This window comes from Chelon labrosus, assembly GCF_963514085.1.
Source record: "Chelon labrosus genome assembly, chromosome: 24".
Classification (NCBI taxonomy): Eukaryota; Metazoa; Chordata; class Actinopteri; order Mugiliformes; family Mugilidae; genus Chelon; species Chelon labrosus.
In genome coordinates this window covers 7,560,745-7,578,559 of record NC_140357.1, presented here as the reverse complement: position 1 = coordinate 7,578,559, position 17,815 = coordinate 7,560,745, and the positions used below count along the sequence as shown (strand labels likewise).

Below are 17,815 nucleotides of genomic sequence, written 5' to 3'. Positions count from 1 at the left end.
TGACGAGAGATTTAACAAACTGACATTTATAGCTAAAGGTGGCTAATATTAGCTAACAGTAGTATGGCTTTAGCAAGAAGTCCTGACGTCAGGCTAGCTTGTTTTTGCTACGTACTTTAATCCTAACTTTAGGGAATTGAAACTTTGAGATCCGAGAGGGCCAAAGAAACGGTCAATCTGGAATCAAAGCAGCAGCGAACTTGAAATGCATTCCAGGATATCTGACAGTGGAAAACCAAAATAATGTTTAATAATTTCTGTGGTAAGGCAGGGAGTAATAAAGTCAGGCTTTTGTCTTGACTCAACTTTGAACAAATATGTAGTACTCCATTTTGCCCCTAGAGGGCTCTCTTTGCCCGCTGCCCTATGGTACCGTAGACTGTATAAATAGGGACAATGGGTCGCCACTTACTTGCATTGGGCAAAGTGATGCCCTGGGATACAGGCAGCGCCATTTGCGACTTTGGAGCCAGAGTCTGCGCAGTACAGTCCAGTAGTGGGGTGCCAAACGGAGCCGCGATATCGATGACCCGACCACACTTCCTCCAGACTCACTCGCGTTTTTGTTTAATACTATGCTCTATTCTACCTCTACCAGTTTCAAAGAAATGTTTGATTATACACTGGACTTATTATTTATATGTATATATATATTTTTTACAACTTGCCGCTTTAGGGAGTGGTTGGCATGGCAAGTGATAGTCGCCATTATGTCACATCCTGTTTCTTCGGCGTCAAATAACTAAAACGAAACTTATCCAAACAGCTGACACTTGAACGTGCATCGACATTATATTGACTACCTAAAATGACAGAAACCATCCTTGAAAAAAAAAAAGACGTGTATTTTAGTGTTTTAGTTTGGTTCAAGTCCCATCCACTAACATGGAGGGGGTGGAGCTTATGACCTATACTGCAGCCAGCCACCAGGGGGAGCTCTACTTGCTTTGGCTTCACTTTAGAGGAGCAGTTCTGCCGTCCATCTTTATACAGTCTATGTAAGGTACCTAATTTGAGTTATTGTTGGCAAACCTTTGGCCTGTTTATTGTTTCTACTACTCCATTATACTTACATTTATCATTATTAATTAACTGCTACAAGTGCAAAAAGTTACACCTCTGAACTTTTGCCACCGGCCTCTGCTTCATAACCCATAGGTAGTCTGCATTCATGCTGTGTACACTCACCTTGCTCATCTTCTTCCTTCCTTCTTGTGCTTGCTGACGTCATGGTACGGAGAGCTTGCTGAGCTGTTGCGCTCATCAAAACATTTTCAACTTTAAGCAACAGCACCTTCCACAGCTGGAAGCTTCCTGCGTACAGTAGAAGTGTTTACTGCTTGTTAAAGACGAGGCACCCCGTGGACACTGAGGCCGGGCTGTTCTGATGAGAATATAATGCAGCTTATCAATACACCGTCCCCCTCTCAACCCTAAAGGCCGACCCAAATAACCGTCCTTCAAGCCCCACCGAAAACTCACGAGGCGCCGAAGACTTGGCTCCGTGTTTCTAGATGAAAAAAAGAAACCAACTCGCTGAATGAATTCTTTCTGATGTCTTCTTTCTTTCTTTTTCTCCCCTCCCTGGCTGCCAGCTGACACACTTTCTCTCAATTCATCAGCAGCGTGGCGAGCGGTGGAGGGAAGCGTGGGAGAGAGTGGGAGGGAGAAGGGATGGATGGAGGGAGAAAGAAAGAAAGTCTGTTTCGGCATCAAAAGCCCGTCTCGGAGACTGAGGGGAATACATCGACTCTTCAGCGTGCTTTTTTCACGATGCTTCTCTGTTTTATGAACTCAATGATACACAACAGCGGCAGCAGCAGCAGCCTACTTTACCGTGCTCGGCCTCTGTCTCGCTTGCTCCCTCTCACTCATCTTAATACACTCTGTTGCTCATTACTCCCTCTCTTGCATTTCACCATCTCTCTTGTCTCTAATTATAACCTGTCTTTTATTTTGTGAGACATTCTTCCTGGCATCAGCTGGCAGGCACTGAACAAGGAAATATTTTGATGGTTCATCCTTCCCACAGCAGTTCTTTTCAACTTCCTCGACGATAAACTTTTCTTGAAGATGCTAATGCATATCCCCCCCACCCCACCCGAATCATTAAACATTTAAGGGGCTATTCCCCAAGTGTTCAATGCCACAGAGAATACCACGTCCTATTATACATGACCCAGAAACAACCCACTCATATCTTCAGTCACATCTGCTCACTGCAATAATTATTAGGGGAGAAAAAAAACACAGGGTCTTTGGAGACAGATTAAAGAGAATACGGACTTGTTCTGATCATCATAATGCTGTTTTGCTTTGTCAAAACAAAGGGGAAGGTTTTGTCGAGCCTGGCTTCGCATCGGCGGCAATGATGGGACCCTGATTAATGTTAGGCTTCATCGAACATGACTACACCGCCGCATCAGCAGTCGCTCGGCTAATTGCATTAAACATATCGCGCAACGTCGCGTGTGCAAGCAGCTGCCTTTTAGGAATGATTTACATAAATGCCATAAACTGGAAAATTGTTATTGTCACAATATCCTGTTATCTCATTTTAAAGCATCCAATTAGCTCAGCCTGATTAAGTCTGTATTTGATTTGAACCTGTATCCGCTACAGTCAAAACGTTCATATTAATAATGATGGAGTGATTATGTATATTATGTAGGGGGGCAATTACACTAAACAATACACAACCGCATTTTCATCTTCTAGAGTGTTTTTTCTTCACAAAAATGCGCCAATATTACATATCTGTGAGGTGCAAACGTAGCAGTTTTTAATTTTACTGATTTTTTACAACTTTCAGCTTCTAATGTTTTGCTTTTACTGGCATCATTTTCAGCCGCAACAGAAAAGAAAATCTAAAAACAAATACACCACCAAATTTGCAAACAGATTTAGCAACTAGCCACCGCTCGCTAATGCGTACGACGCGTCAAGTTCAAAAGGTTGCAGTATGTCGGTGTTGTTCGGAGCTTTTCGCAGGGCCTCAAAGTCAAACGCACATTAAAAATGTATCGACTGGAGGCACTGCTGCGGAAGTTCACACTTCGTGAGAGCAAAGTTCAGTTCACGCAGATTAGAGCGAACAGGGTCACTCTCATTTTTGTTCTAAAATTGAACTAACTCACCTTCAAGTTGATTCAAGTTTTTTCTTTTTGAGGGCAACGTTTTACACAACCATCCTCAGGTCCCTTTCTTTACCAACACTCCTTCCTACATCATCGATTATTACTAAAACTCAAGGTTGTTGGCTCATGGTCTTACCTTCTGTCAATGAATCGTTGTTTCACCAATCATCCAAGTAGCTTCCTCACTTCTAAAAGAGGAACATCTGGTTATGTTGCCCACCAGAAAATCACAAAACATCAGCCCCATACATATACAGACCTCAATACCAGCATATTCACTCTTTTGTTTCAGATTTCCTGTGTCTCATATTACTTGTTTGTTGTTTTTGAGATCGATCTACCTGCTGTAGCCCCTAAACTTTATACATAGGTCAGGGTATGTCCAAAAACAAGCCGAAACAAAAGGCAGCTGGACTTGTAGCGTTTCTTGAAGACGTTTCATCTAAGTAGCTTCCTCAGTTCGAAAAGATTGGTTGGGAAGATGGGGTTTAAATAGGAACAAACCAGATATTATGGCCCTGTCCATTACTGCCTTGTTCTGTTCTGTCCGTTGTCAGGTATGCAGATGTTTCTGTGCTGTTCCTCATCTGTGACTGGATACGGAACGCCACGCCCCTTCGATGGATAGTCTTCCGGTTGGTTTTAAACGTCGTGCTTACGTCACTCTGCTGCGACTCATCTTCGGAGCTGTGTGTACTATTGTGTTTTGTGCCTAATGCTATTGAGAATTACATTTGTAAGCATTTTGAAAGTCTGGGAAAATAACAAATACGCTATCTTTGAGGTCTGTATGTGCTTGGGGCAGACATGTGACTTGTTAGGTGACGATTTGATGTCAGCCATCGAGGACCCCTAGTGGACAGGTGAGGTATAGCAGGTTCATGCTCAACTGATTTGAATCCAGTCTGCTTTTTACGACCAAGCATCACATGTAAAAGTAAAGTAAGGAAATTTTTTTGAGAGCGCGGTGTCACGGGGTTTAAAAGAATCACATCCTTCTTCATTCTGTCTGTCGGGGAATGAAAACACTTGCCCTCTCATGACTCAGACAGCTTCATTTATTGCAAATATCCAAGTCTAAGTGAAGTTCCCTGACACCAGACTTAATTAGTGCACTTTAACGCTCAAGTTTGAGTCATTATGCAAACTTTTCGCTTGCTCTGCCAGATGCAGTGGAATAATTTAAACCGTCCCACTGCACTTTCTCTCGATTCATCAGGATCTCGTGGCAGATGTTTTATCATTTTTTTTTTCTCATTTTTTTCACACAGGGCAGCTCTGAAACCGGTCATGTTGGCGTCCACATTCTGGATGTTTCTTACTGCGTGCTGACATTATCAGCCTGGTCCAACCGTTCGCGCCCACCCCCCTCCCTGTCCCTATCCCTGCGACGAGAGCACTTCCATTCCGTGGACTCATTATGAGCGAGCGGTGGCTGCCAGCGAGAGGCCGACACAAAAGTATCTTTGTTTTAAATGTCACCATATATCTCCTAAAAGGTTAACAAGTCCGTTTTATCGTTCCCTTTACAGTCTCTCCCAGCATGAGACAAAGACAGCATTTATTTAGGCCTATTTCACACAGTGACTGTCAGCATGCTCTTTTAAATGCATAAAATTATACATGTATATGGTTTACAGCTTCTCTGACAAATTTAATGCACACTTTTCAACCTATCTGATCAATTTCAACTTCATTTCAACCTTCTGACCAGATTGTGCATGGATTTCAGACATACATTTTGATTTATTTTATCAAAGCGGTGACAGGGACAGAGTTAAACCTGCTGTATTAAAGGGTAGCCTTGTCTTTTCTGCACCCTGCTGGATACTCTGAGTACACCCAGCACACGCGCGCTGTACCCTGCACTGATTTATCTCCCCTCTCCGTTGCCAAACACACATTCACACGCCCACACAATCATCTGCAGACACCGGGAGAGGCGTGTGCATGTGATTAATGCTCTCCGTTTTCACTTTTCTCGCTAATTAGCAGCTGCTTGAAGCTCATACTGACGGCTATTTAAAAGACATTTTATTTAGCCTGTGTCGACGAAGCCGCAGACGCCGTAATTACACGTTTAATTACTCGTGTTTTCAGTTTGTGCTGCACAGGGACCAATTTTATGGACAAGAGTTGCTTCTTATTTATACTTTTCTATTATAGTTCAAGTCCTTATGTTCAGCCAGTGTTTTAGAGGAGGGCTGGATGGCAGATATCATATATCTCATACGTATACAGCCAGCTAAAAGTATGGAGAGCCTCTGATTCAGTGTCTGCATTTGAATTATGTAGTAAACTGAAAAGTCCTAGATTCCTTGAAGTAGCCATCTCTCAATCAGCTTGACCAAGGACATTACCACCCCCATAATTTACGGGCAGGATGCATTTACTATTGCAACCCTTGATTTGGTTTGTTTAGTCTGCTTTCAGGACTTTAGGACAGGAAAAAATCCACTGAGGTTTGAGTCATTTTTAGGCAGAAGTAGAGACTGAAGGACCCAAAACTTTTAAGCGGCACTGTATCTAACACATCTACATACACCTTAGCCAAATACATTTAAACAATTCCTGACTACTTCATTAAGAATGTGGAAAGCCATTATTGGCTTAATTTAGTATTAGCTCCATTCATTTAATATTCGGTGGCACCGCAATTAAATTTCGTCCCGTAGCCTTCCACAAGCTTACAATAAGTTGCAGGAATGTTAGCCCACTCCTGCTGACAGAGCTGATGTAAGTGAGTCTGGTTTCTAGGCCTCCCTAGTGACGCCTTTTCAATCCTGCCCACACACTTTCTATTGGATTGAGGTCAGGGCTTTGTAATGGTCACTCCAGCACCTCGACTTGGCTGTCCCCAAGTATTCTCGGGGCCATTGCTCAGACGTCTTTCACAGAAAGTTCGGGAAATGGCTCTAACCCTCCCAACAGGTGATTACAATACAGTGACCTGCAGAAAATGTGTTCATTACAAGGAACAGCGCAGCACTTGAATTACTCCTGCATTTACTGCAGACATTTTTTTTTACGTGTTTGTCAGCTTAGGTCACCCAGTGTTGTCACAGTTTCCTGTTAATAAGGGAAGATTATATATGTTCTGCATTTGAATTCCTGGCTAGATTCCCATCAGTCTTACTATCACCTTATTATCTGCAGACTAAATTAAAAGGTCTACTTTGAACACATAAGATTCAACAGTGTAATGAAGTACATGTGCAATGGTGAAAAAGCAGCAGTCACTTATGGACTGTAAGGAAATTATTTATAATTCATCATTTGCTTAATAGCTAAATTAATATATATATGTGTGTGTGTAGATTTCTCAGTTAGCAATTGGTTTATGTTGTGAATGTCAGTAATAAGTCATAAAATCATAAATACAACTTTTGGCACGACGAGGGGTTTGAATACTACAATACCCATGATCCTCTGTGGCTGTTGCCAAGGAGAAGGTGCTGTTAAATTAAAAACAGTCAGTTTTAAAGCAGTTTTCTCAACTCTGCAACCCTTAGTTCTAGCCAATGTTAGCGTCGGCCATCAGAATTTCAAGCTTCATGTTTGTTCTTGCTGAAATGCACCTTGGGAATCGTAGTTAACTTCTCTCCTTTGCCTTTTTTTTTTTTCCAAAGAAGAGTTAGCTATAGCATCTTGTGTGGGGAAATGTGACATAACCTTGTCTTTTGTCTTTTTTTCACATTTGTTAATGTGAGTGAGATACATTTTCACACATTCCCTTACATAAAATACTTCACAGTTGATGCTGCACAGATTTAATTGTGGCATTTTTGGTTTATCACATATATAAATGTCTAACATTTTGGAACTATATATATATATATATGTATATATAAATAGGCTTCCACTAATGTCACTTCACAACTCATAAAAATGCAAAACGCACCGCGGCAAGGCAATTAAATTGCAGCTCGTATCCACGCAAAACTAACAGATGTCTTCTCCTGTAATACACGACTCCATAAGCCTCCAACAAAGCACTCACCTCCAGTCAAGCGGCGGCGCTTTCACAGCATGAGAATGAGTCGGCCCTGCTGAAAAGCCGCCGCATCTGACAAAGACACCCACTGTTCCTTTATATAACACCTTTTTATAGCACCTATTTACCTTGAAATGATGTTGCCAAGTAACAACATCCCAATTGTGTGTGTGCGAGTGTGTGTGAGTGTGTGTGTGTGTGTGTCAGTGATGGATGTCCTAAAGTGCCATTATTGGCTCTAAAAGTGAGGTTCTTACAGCAGCTGCAAAAAAATGACTTTGAGCCTTTTTTACAGGTCTGCTGCTTTAGAAAGGTGCAGGCAGGAACTCATCTATCACTACTACACATAAATCCTTAATGCTGCTAATGCCTGCTACCTTGCACAGGGCGAAACTCTTTATGATCTTTCAGATTTATTTTTTTGCATCACACCTCATGGCTTTTTCACATTTTCCCCTCCTCTCCATCCCTTCCCGTCTCAGTGTGAGCTGCTTAACTGATACATGTACTACAGTAATCCCCCTTCTTAGCGAATGGGATTAATATTTAATTCAAGAAGAGCCTTTTATCAATACCTCACTGCGCGCTCATTGTTCATTGCTCTGTTTAGGGTGGCTTTTGGCGAGCCGTAGGAATATTAAGTGTATTAATGTGACAGATCAAGCAGACAGGAGAATATCGATGGCCTTTTTTTTTTTTTTTTTTTTGGCAGGTTTCGGAGGGGGAATTCATCAGCGGTGCACCACAGAGAGACAAAAGTTGGGGCTTGCACCCAAAAATATCCCACAGCGATGAATCAAATGGAGTGTTTGCCTTCAAAATGTCCATTTTACTGTCTGTCTAAGTAGGAATCTTCTCAAATAGGTTTCTAAACTATCTCTTTAAAGTCAACCCATAACAGTCTTTGTGCTTTATCCTTGAAACTCCAGTGCATTCAGAAAACAACCTATTATGAGTGAGTCTGCAGCAATGTTTGATTCAGGATGAGCACTGATGTCACAAACCTGCCTCTGTGTGCTTATATATACATAAACATGAACATTTATCAGGTTTTATTTTCATGCTTTTGGATCAGATTGTTGACTTCTTGGAGTTCTTTGTGTGTGCTGTTGATCTTTGACCATGTATCTGAGCTTATTCTCTGCAGGAGTGTTTTTATTCGCGTTGACCATGCAAAAGGACGGATCTCACTAAGAAAAGGTTCCCAGTGGGAAACAATGGAAACCCGGGAGTAATCATCTCATTGTATGCAACAAAGCAAGCTGACTTGTTGACACGTAACCTCGAGGCTAAAAAACTAAAGAGAAGGTCGGTGAAAGCATGTGGGACCTTGAGCTGGGACCGCTCCGTCACGTGTTTGAATTTTCTTTTCCACGTATCAAGTGTGTCTGAGGGGCATTCGTCTTCCATCCAAGGCCAGCTTTTTCACAGCAACATGAGTGATGGATCTGAGCTGGGAGAGTTGCTCAAGCTGATAGGCTGACTGCCAATGCTTCGCCTTGGCCTATTTCTTATTCCTTAATAATTCATGTTTGACGAATTTAAAAAAAAATTCTACATAATGATTTAAAATTTTAAGTTAATTAAATTTTTTAGGTCATTTTTGCGTCTTACAACATGTTTGAAAAATTAAAGCAAGTAACATTCTTTACTTCAGGCAAAGCTGGCAATGGTGATATAAGAGGGCTTTGGCGCCACCTAGAGACTCCAGGGATTCACAAATGTTTTGTGGGCGTATTTGCGTCATCACGCTTCCTCAATCCGTGGAAATCCATGAGAAACGCCCCCAGCGTCAAGCGAGGCGAGAATAGGAAATCAAGGGGATCCACCTTCAAAATAAAACACCCGTCGAGCGCCGTTGAATAAAAAACAAAAACAAATAATGTTTGAATAAAAGATTATACATTATAATTATAATCATTATAATAGAATTACACCGTATACATTGGCAGTACCTGGAATTGGTGTTATTGATAATACAAATGTTACGCTATGCCGGTTTGCATATTTTATTTTGAAAAGTCAATCGGAAGTCCGTCGACACACTAGTGGAGCTGACTCCGCTGGGCAACGCTCTACCAACAACGGTATTCTTCGTAAGCGAGTACAGTGTAGACTGCAGCCATTTCTTTCATCGCTCTTCGTTCTGGTTTTCTGGGTGGTTTGGGAGGAGGAGTGTCTCTCGTCCGTGACACACACAAGTTCGTTTCTCCTCTAGGTTTTCCTCGGCTGGCTCTCCTGCCAGCTGAATCTCGTCGGGATGGACCCAGCAAGCCGATACCAAGTGGTGAGTTATGTGGACGGTTCAAAACACGGTCCGACAGCTCGGCCTTGGCAGTCTAAGAAGAACAAGGCCTTTCCAAGAATTAAGGCCTAATAATAATTCCACTCAGTTAGAAGGCTCCAGATAACGTCTACAAACTTTTTCAAACTTATCCCGAACGTTTACATATTATGTATTTTTTCCCCAAATCCCCCCTTAAAATTGTTTTGTTTTGACGGCTAGCTAGCTAGCTTTTCACAAACCACTTCCGCATCGACTAAGCTAACGTTAGCTGGCCAGGCACCGATTACTCGTACGGGCCTTTAACTTTAACGTGGCAATTTTTTATTCGTATTTATTCGCCAGCCATATAAGTCGGTACAGTTGCTTGGCTATAAATGACCATAAGTGCTAACAAACTTAGCTGTACATTAGCGTTAGCATGGGAGTTGGGTAGCTAGCTAATGCTGATATGTTCGCTAAAGGGATTTTTTTGAAAACGAATTATAACTTCCGTTGTTAACACCTACATTAAAGGGGTAGGTAAAAGCCTTGTGAAGGCGAAACATTAAAATAAATAATTTTATGATCAAGTTAGTTTTCTAACTTTCTCTTGTTAGTTTTATAGCTTAATTTAAATGTGGTTAGAAATTCTTCAGTTTGTTATTGAGGGCTAAATGTATGCTAGCAGTTACAGGCAGCTTTGTGAATATTGGGTTTAACTTAACTCATAAAACGGGCTTGTGGAGTAACAGTAGAGGCTGTAAAACGTTTGAATCAGTGAGTGCTTTGTGTTCACATGCCTGTGGTAATGGTTTATGACTGATAATCCCACAGGCTTCAGTTTGAGCCAAAGCAAATCTGCGTTGTGTGTGCTAACTTTTCAACAACACTCCAGTGTTCAACAATAACAACACATGCTGGTTTGAGCTGTGTGGTGGCTTCTCGAGGCTTACTTAGATAGTGCCCAGGTCAACAACACTCAAGCCAAGTTGATAGGAGTTAAATGACGCTGTGGCTTTCAGACTGTGCCTATGCTTTTCATTGCTCTGTTTTTTCTCTAAATATTTCTCCACAGTTATGAATTTTGGGAGTGTTTGGATACACCGGGGGGCTTGTGGCTGTGTGGTTAATATCTCTTATGCAATTGTTTTGTGCGTGGGTGCATTTTGTCCTTGATTTGGAGCCAGACGCTCATTCAGTCCCTGACCCCGGTGGAGGTTTAAAGGCTGATTTCAGTTCTTAAGATTTTAAAATGTATTCACTTTTTTTTTTTTTTAGAGACATTTTTCTGCACGATGTGGACCATGCGTGGTAGATATTAGTCACTTTTTAATGACCTCATAGATATAATGTCAGCAGTCGGTGCAAAAGGTGCTACCCCTTATTGTCAGTGAGTACTACCACAACCAGAAAACTGTCATTACTTCATGGAAACGGACGTGTGATGCAAATAATCAGATTTGAGAGAAAGCTTGTGGCTAAAATTTCCTTCGGCGTTCCGGCATCACCGAGTCCTTATCTTGCAGGCTGCAAGCCAGAGGAAGGCAGGTGATGTTTCATGTATCAGCACGAGCAGAACAACCAAAAGCTGATTCACTTGAACTTGATTTAGCATTTTATACTCGACTGTCAGCCGCACGTTCTTCACTGTACTCTTTGAGGAATTAGTTTCAAGGTGGCCAAACTCGCCAAACTTGCTCGACCACGTTGAGACGGCTTCTGTTCATGTCATGTCAGCAGATGTAAATAGTCTGTGTTTTTTTGTCTGCTATTGCTCGCTGACGCAGCATATGGTGGGATGCGATTCAGTCACCGATAAAACCACGGCCTCATTTCCGTCACCATTTTGTGTAGCTGTCTTTATTAATGCTTATATCAAAAACAAAATAGTCTGGGTTCAAGTTCTCATGGGCGCCTCGATGGGAGTTGTCGCAGAGGACGTGTGAAGGAATCTCTTTGCCCTCCCTCCCAAACTCCCCGCCAGCCTTTCTGTAACCAACGTGTCCCTTTCTGTAATTTCAGAACCCATTTGGCCCTTTCGGCAAAAATGAATCTGCTTAAGCCTGCAGATGACGCTCAGACTCATTATCTGATTACATGCGGATCACTTTTTCCGAGGCCTCCGTCTGTTGACATACCAACGCAGCCTTCTGTGGGGCAACTTTTAAGACAAACACAACCAATAATTTAAATTTGTATCGACTGGAATGACGTCGTAATCGTGCGATTCCTGTGGCAGTTTAAACTTTTAGAGTTTAAAGCTTCAGGATATGTTCTGTTTGCATTTGTTGTAACTTGATGTGTATGATATGATGTTGTGGGAGAACACTGCACAGTTACATGCACTTATCAATACGTCACTGTTTCTGCAAACTAAGAAACAAAGAGTAAATTATTAGTTATGAATGCACTGATATGCTATTGCAGGAAATTAAATCCATAATGTCAGCTCATGAGAAGTGGGGTCTTGAAGTGCATTCTGCTGAGATGAAAGCGTAAGATCAGCGCCAGTTTCAGAAATGTGGGGCAGTGTCAGCAATTCCCTCCAGCAGCCACATTGTTTGGCTGACTGATCAGCTGATCCGCTTGTGCCAACTCCTCTGAACCTCCTCCTCCTCCTCCTCCTCTTCTTCCACAGTTGCACAACGAGGACGACTCTTCGGAGGCCTCCACCAGCGAGCAGCAGCCGTGCACTTCAGCCACAGCTCAGGCCAGCACGTCCAGCCAGGACCAGCAGTGCCAGGCGCAGGCCCAGGCCCAGGCCCAGGCCGGCCCGACTGAAGCCCAGGCGGCAGGAGCAACGTCGAGGCCTCAGGGGGAGGTGGATGCCCCGCCGCCTCCTTATGCGTCCATCGAACTGGGAGCGACCGCTGCAGCACCTGGTATTACTTCTCATTTTGCCTACACCAATTCCTTTAAATGTATCAACTTGGTTTCAAAACTGTGGTCGCCTGCTTCCAAAAATAACGACAGGATGTAATCTTGCGGCAGTTTTGTGGCAACTACTGGACTTTTTGCACCCATGAGTCATACCGATTTCCATGGCAACATCACCACATTATTGGCAGCCGATTCAAGACTACTTGGATACCACACGTGTTCCCCTTCCTGACTGAGTCTTTTCTTTCTCTCTCGTTTCCCCAGAGACTAGTTTCCGAAGTGACTTCCCAGTGCCTCCGCCCTACAGCGTTGCCACCTCGCTGCCCACATATGACGAAGCGGAGAAGGCTAAAGCAGCCGCCATGGCTGCCTCCGCTGTGGAGGTGATGCCACGGGTAAGGAGACTGTTCTTCCTCATTTTAAATTCCTTAATCTGCCTGTGGGCGTGTTTTCCACTAATTGAATTGAATTTCTTGAAAATGCTTCGAAGAAAAAGCTTTACTTAGGAATACTTGTCTATTTCCATCTCAGGTTCTTCTCTTAGTAAACATTTCTCATGTAAACTTGGCTAAAAAAAGTTCAGCGACACCTATTATACACCACCCACTCTGTGAGCATCTTATAAATAATTTTTAGGCTTGACTCAGTACTAAACAAGTGGCAACGCCCGTTAATGGGAGTGAATGGGTGAAGGAGGGCGCACGTGTTGCTTTTGTGTAGCAGGCGCGTCAGATTCTCTTTTCAGCCGCACGTTTGTTTTTGTGTCCATTCAAGGATGACGAATTCCCTCCCAGAGATGACTTCAGCGACGCCGATCAGCTTCGAGTCGGGAACGATGGGATCTTCATGTTGGCGTTCTTCAGTGAGTTGGTTTTGATTTGTTCCTGTGTCCCAAAAACCGCTCGGAAGCAGAGCGGTTTGTTTTGACAAGATTGTGACAGAGTTCATGTGGACCTTTGATAAGAGATGACTTAAACTAACATAACCTTAGATCAGAGTGAATGGCTTTGGTTTGACATTTTGTTTTTAAGCTGATCCATCACTATCTCAGAAAGAAACTTTCAACACCTATTTCCCAGTATTTCAGTTAATAAATGCCACGTAGCCTGTGTAGAACATGAAGAGCAATGAATAAATGATGAAAATAAATCTTTGTTATTTCCCTCTAGTGGCCTTCCTGTTCAACTGGATTGGGTTCTGCCTGTCCTTCTGTCTGACCAACACCATTGCAGGACGCTATGGAGCCATCTGCGGCTTCGGGCTTTCCCTCATCAAGTGGATTCTTATCGTAAGGGTATGTATTTCCTAGAATTTTTTGCAATCAGCAGAGAGTTTATGAACAAATGTAGTGTATTTAGCGAGCAGGGTACATCTGGTTCTGATAAGGAGTGCTGAGTTATGGGATGGATGTGGTTTCTTTGTATCCGTTTTGTTTGTCAGTTACCGAGCTTTAACGAAAGGCATAAAAGGTTCACATTTAATCAGGTAATCGTGAAGTTTTTTTGTATCCCGTTACAGATGTTAAAAGATCTTAAAACAAACCATGGGTTTGGTATGAAAAGTTCTGTTCAGACACTATTACTAGCTACCAAGCTTCCTCATAGGTTAATCTAGCATCATCATAGTCCACCTTGAACTACTTTAAGTAATTATATGAGTTGAAGTTATTTTTATATTGTGCTGGGAAGGACAATAGGGGGGAAATAAAAATCATTAAAACTCCAGGCCTTATCGTTCCTGCTAGTTTTCCATTGTTCTTAGCTAACACCGCACTCCATGTGGAATTAAATATAGCCGTTTTTAACTCCTTGTGTAAAGTTGACCTGGAACTAAACTAAACTGTCTAAACAGTCGTCGATGTCATTTGTCATACATACTTAAGGGCTTTTCAACCAGCCAGTGGCCAAGAACTGCTTGGGTTCTTGTCCAAACGGGAATCCGAATGTGAATCATAAACATGTTGGAGTTGTTAGCGAGCTTGTACGAAACCCATGAAAAAAACTGTCCATATGGACATTGGGTGAATTTCAGCAGAAGCTTGAAGGTTCGACGGTTGTGTTCTGAAAGTTTACCTACTTATCGGACCTACGTGGAACGTGCGCTGTGGTTCTAACCGAACTATTGCGGTACAAGAACGTCACTGAAAATACTTTCAAGACTGCACAGAATGGAAGTATTTCACTGATAGATATGACAGAAGTGGGACTGGAGGATGAAGAGTTGCCCTTAGGTCTGTGTTCTTTATTCCACAAACGGGTGTAAAACTGCAGCGTCGTTACGTATTTGGTTCATCACCATCATCAGAAAAGAAAAACACAGTAGAAGTTGCAAAAATCATTTTAACACTAAAGGTGATAAATGTGTTTTCCTCCGTCCAGTTCTCCGACTACTTCACTGGTTACTTCAATGGCCAGTACTGGCTCTGGTGGATCTTCCTGTTGCTCGGTAAGGTTGCTCTATTCTCGCAGACTAATCTCAGCCTAAACCCCACATCGAGGCCTCCGTTGTAAAGAGTGTTAATAATTCTCCCTCCGCAGGTCTCTTGCTGTTCTTCAGGGGTTTCGTGAACTACCTAAAAGTCCGCAACATGTCAGAGAACATGGCCACCGCTCACAGAACACGCCTCTTCTTCCTCTACTAAAGGTAATTTTTGTAAGAGTGGAACATATTTAATTCAGTGGAATTTTAAGATTGCATCGATGACAGCCATTGATTGGGTTTCATTCCCTCTAGGTTTCCACGGCATCCTCTTTTTTGTTTCCAGCGTGAAGTTTCTTCCCTCCCCCTTCGAATGACCTGACCGAGGAGCCTTGCAAGCGAAGAGAGGTGACAGGGAAGGAAAGCAGTAGGGGGAGAAAGTGTTACCAGTCTCATTAAAAGAAAAAAAAAACGCGGCTCGCTCTGAAGTCTCCGCTTCTAAACCCAGCTCGCCCAGCCTGGGGGGGGGACAAAAATTCCGTCTTTGATTATCAGATCTCTTCCCCGGCTCGATTGTCTTTCATTTTCCTTTGATTCAAAGCCCTTCTCAAGGATCGTGCAAAAAAAAAAAAACAAACACAAAAGTCCAGCTTATGTCTCTTAAGAGCGGTGCTGTTGAGATACATGACCTGAGGGACATTCACGCGTTGCATTTACTCGGAAAGCACAATTTCAGTCGAGACAAAACGTACGTTATACATACAGATTTTAAATAACTTCGATGACATTGCTTGTAGTGTGTAACCAGTCACGGCGACGTTAACAGATTATAACCGAATGACTTTAAAGTAACATTTGGAATATTAAAATAGAAAATGTGTAGGAGGTGGGAACCTTTTCTGAGCCTTTGATATACAGATTTCCCTCCAACTTGTCTCCGAAACTTGTGAAAAAGAAGGAGGATTCATAACATATATATATATCTTCATTACAATATACAGTATCCGAGTTCTGCCATTCCACCTTTTTAAGTTCAGAGTGTTTTGAAAAAGTCTTAACTGTGTATGTAGCATCTTTTTATTTGACAGTGTGAACATCTCAGCCTCTTAAAAGCACTCGAGTGTGCATCTCAGCGAGGAGGAAACTCGATCAGTTTACATATCACCGACCCCGATGCTTTTCCTGTTTTCAAACCAAACAGTTCAAAATACACCACAAGGCAGAAAACAGCTGAGAGAAACTTTTGAAACGGTGCATTTTTCTGAATCATCTCTGAGCCTCGTTTGAAAACCGGGGCGCATTTATACCAATCATTTTGGATGCTCTCACGCTGACCCGAACCTATGCAGTAAGGATTTTTATCCATCCATGGTGTCATCTCACAGTTTGAATCAAAGAAAAATGGGGGAGAAAAATAAATAGATAAAGAAATCTAAACGCCACCATCCTGAGACAAAGGGGATAAAAGGTTTTGCCAAAACTTTGGTTTTCTCTGAACATATTTCACATCGTACGCCAAGTTCATCGGCCGTAAAAGCGACGCCTTTTCATCTCCAAGTCCAAACAGTATCTGTAAGCTACCGTGGAACAAACCAAACAAAAACTCCATGGATTTAAAAAAACAACAAAAAAAAGGTTTTTCAGGCCTCCTTCAGTCGAATCGGTCGGAGGCGTCTTCTGCTTCGGTGCTGCGGACGTTTAAACTGATAAGCAAGCATTTTAAATACAGGAGAACAAAGAGTCTTATGCAATTTATTATAATGACACAATTGCTGTGGATGTAAAGTCCGCTGATGATGAAATAGATGTAGTTTTATTGATCACAGATTGAGATCCAGCTGTAACGCTAGGTTCAGCCTGCATCGTAAAGCTGAGGTGCTGACTACACTTGGCAACTGATCGACTATTATGTAACGATGACCGTGAATCGGAGGTAAATGCAATAAAAACCGAGTTAAAGGTGGCTGCATGTTCTGCATGACTTAGACAAACACGTGGGTCTCTCTCTAGGATGTCGGCTTTTAAGATTAGATAGAAATTTCTTCCTTTTTATTTTCATGGATTGAGAAGCTTTTGGTGACGTGGCGTAGCTTATGTAGTTATTATTTTTATTATTATTAATATTATTATTAGAACAATATCGGCAGATGTTGTGATTTCTGTTGAGAAATCTGACGGCGGAAGAAGTCGAGTTCATAATGTCCAACGTGAAAGTGGAGCCTGACTGGACAAAGAAAAGTTAAAAAAAAAAAAACGACTATTTTTGATTATTTTTGTCATCCGGAAAATGAAATGTATATACCAGCTTATGCCAATTCATAATATTTGCACTTTGAAGAACTTATGTACAGTTTTGATTTGTGAATCTGCTGAACTTGATGTCGGTGGTTTGGACAAGACAAAAGTTAATCTTAGCCATCAAAGTTTTTCGACTGGAATTCTTAATCATCCCAAATGGATAATTTGCACTTTTTTCTTTTTTAAAAATGATGATATTGTTATTGTGTGTTGTCTTGTTTCATCGCTTTTAGCCTAAACTGTGACCGCTTGAGTATTGCCAAACTTGTTTTTCTAGTCTTTTTTGGTTATATCCCAGTAAAAGCCTCTCTCAGCAATATCAAGATCTCTTCGGTGAATTAAATCTCTGCTGCATGATTTATCCGCATTCAACAAGTGAGTTAATGATAGGACTGATCTAGTACAAATCCGTTTCTTTGTAAATAAATGAAGAGAAAAAAAAACACAGACGGCGGCCAAATTTATTTTTTGTCCCAAGTACTCCTCCTCCTAACAGTTTCTAAAACAGTTGATATGCATTTATTGTAACTGGAATTAAAATGACAGATGACGTCTTGCAAAAATGCCAATAAAGTTCAAAAGCCTGCCACTTACGTTTTTATGTTGGACTCTGTTTGCACACATTTGACAGTAAAACCGAGACTGCTGCGTTAACGGCTGACGTATGGCTTGGGTGGGGGATGTGGAGATGGAGCGTCCTGGCCTTTTATCATATCTAATCAGTCACCGGGCTCATTCCCTGTGCTCATGGTGTGAAGCTGTCCTTCAGTCAGCCTTGGATTATCTCCCCTGGCCTTCACACTTGAATTTAATAAAGAAGAA

At 42.0% G+C, this 17,815-nt stretch overlaps 1 protein-coding gene across 1 annotated transcript; it reads left to right on the top strand.

Annotated features, from left to right (window-relative positions):
- Positions 1 to 9,134: 9,134 nt before the first annotated feature.
- ndfip2 (Nedd4 family interacting protein 2) lies at positions 9,135 to 17,586 on the top strand. Its single transcript, XM_084574645.1, has 8 exons — positions 9,135 to 9,418; positions 12,036 to 12,279; positions 12,542 to 12,672; positions 13,052 to 13,139; positions 13,447 to 13,571; positions 14,656 to 14,722; positions 14,815 to 14,920; positions 15,011 to 17,586. Exons 1-7 carry the CDS (start codon positions 9,392 to 9,394, stop codon positions 14,916 to 14,918), a joined length of 786 nt encoding a protein of 261 aa, XP_084430771.1. The 5' UTR covers positions 9,135 to 9,391; the 3' UTR covers positions 14,919 to 14,920; positions 15,011 to 17,586.
- Positions 17,587 to 17,815: the final 229 nt, after the last annotated feature.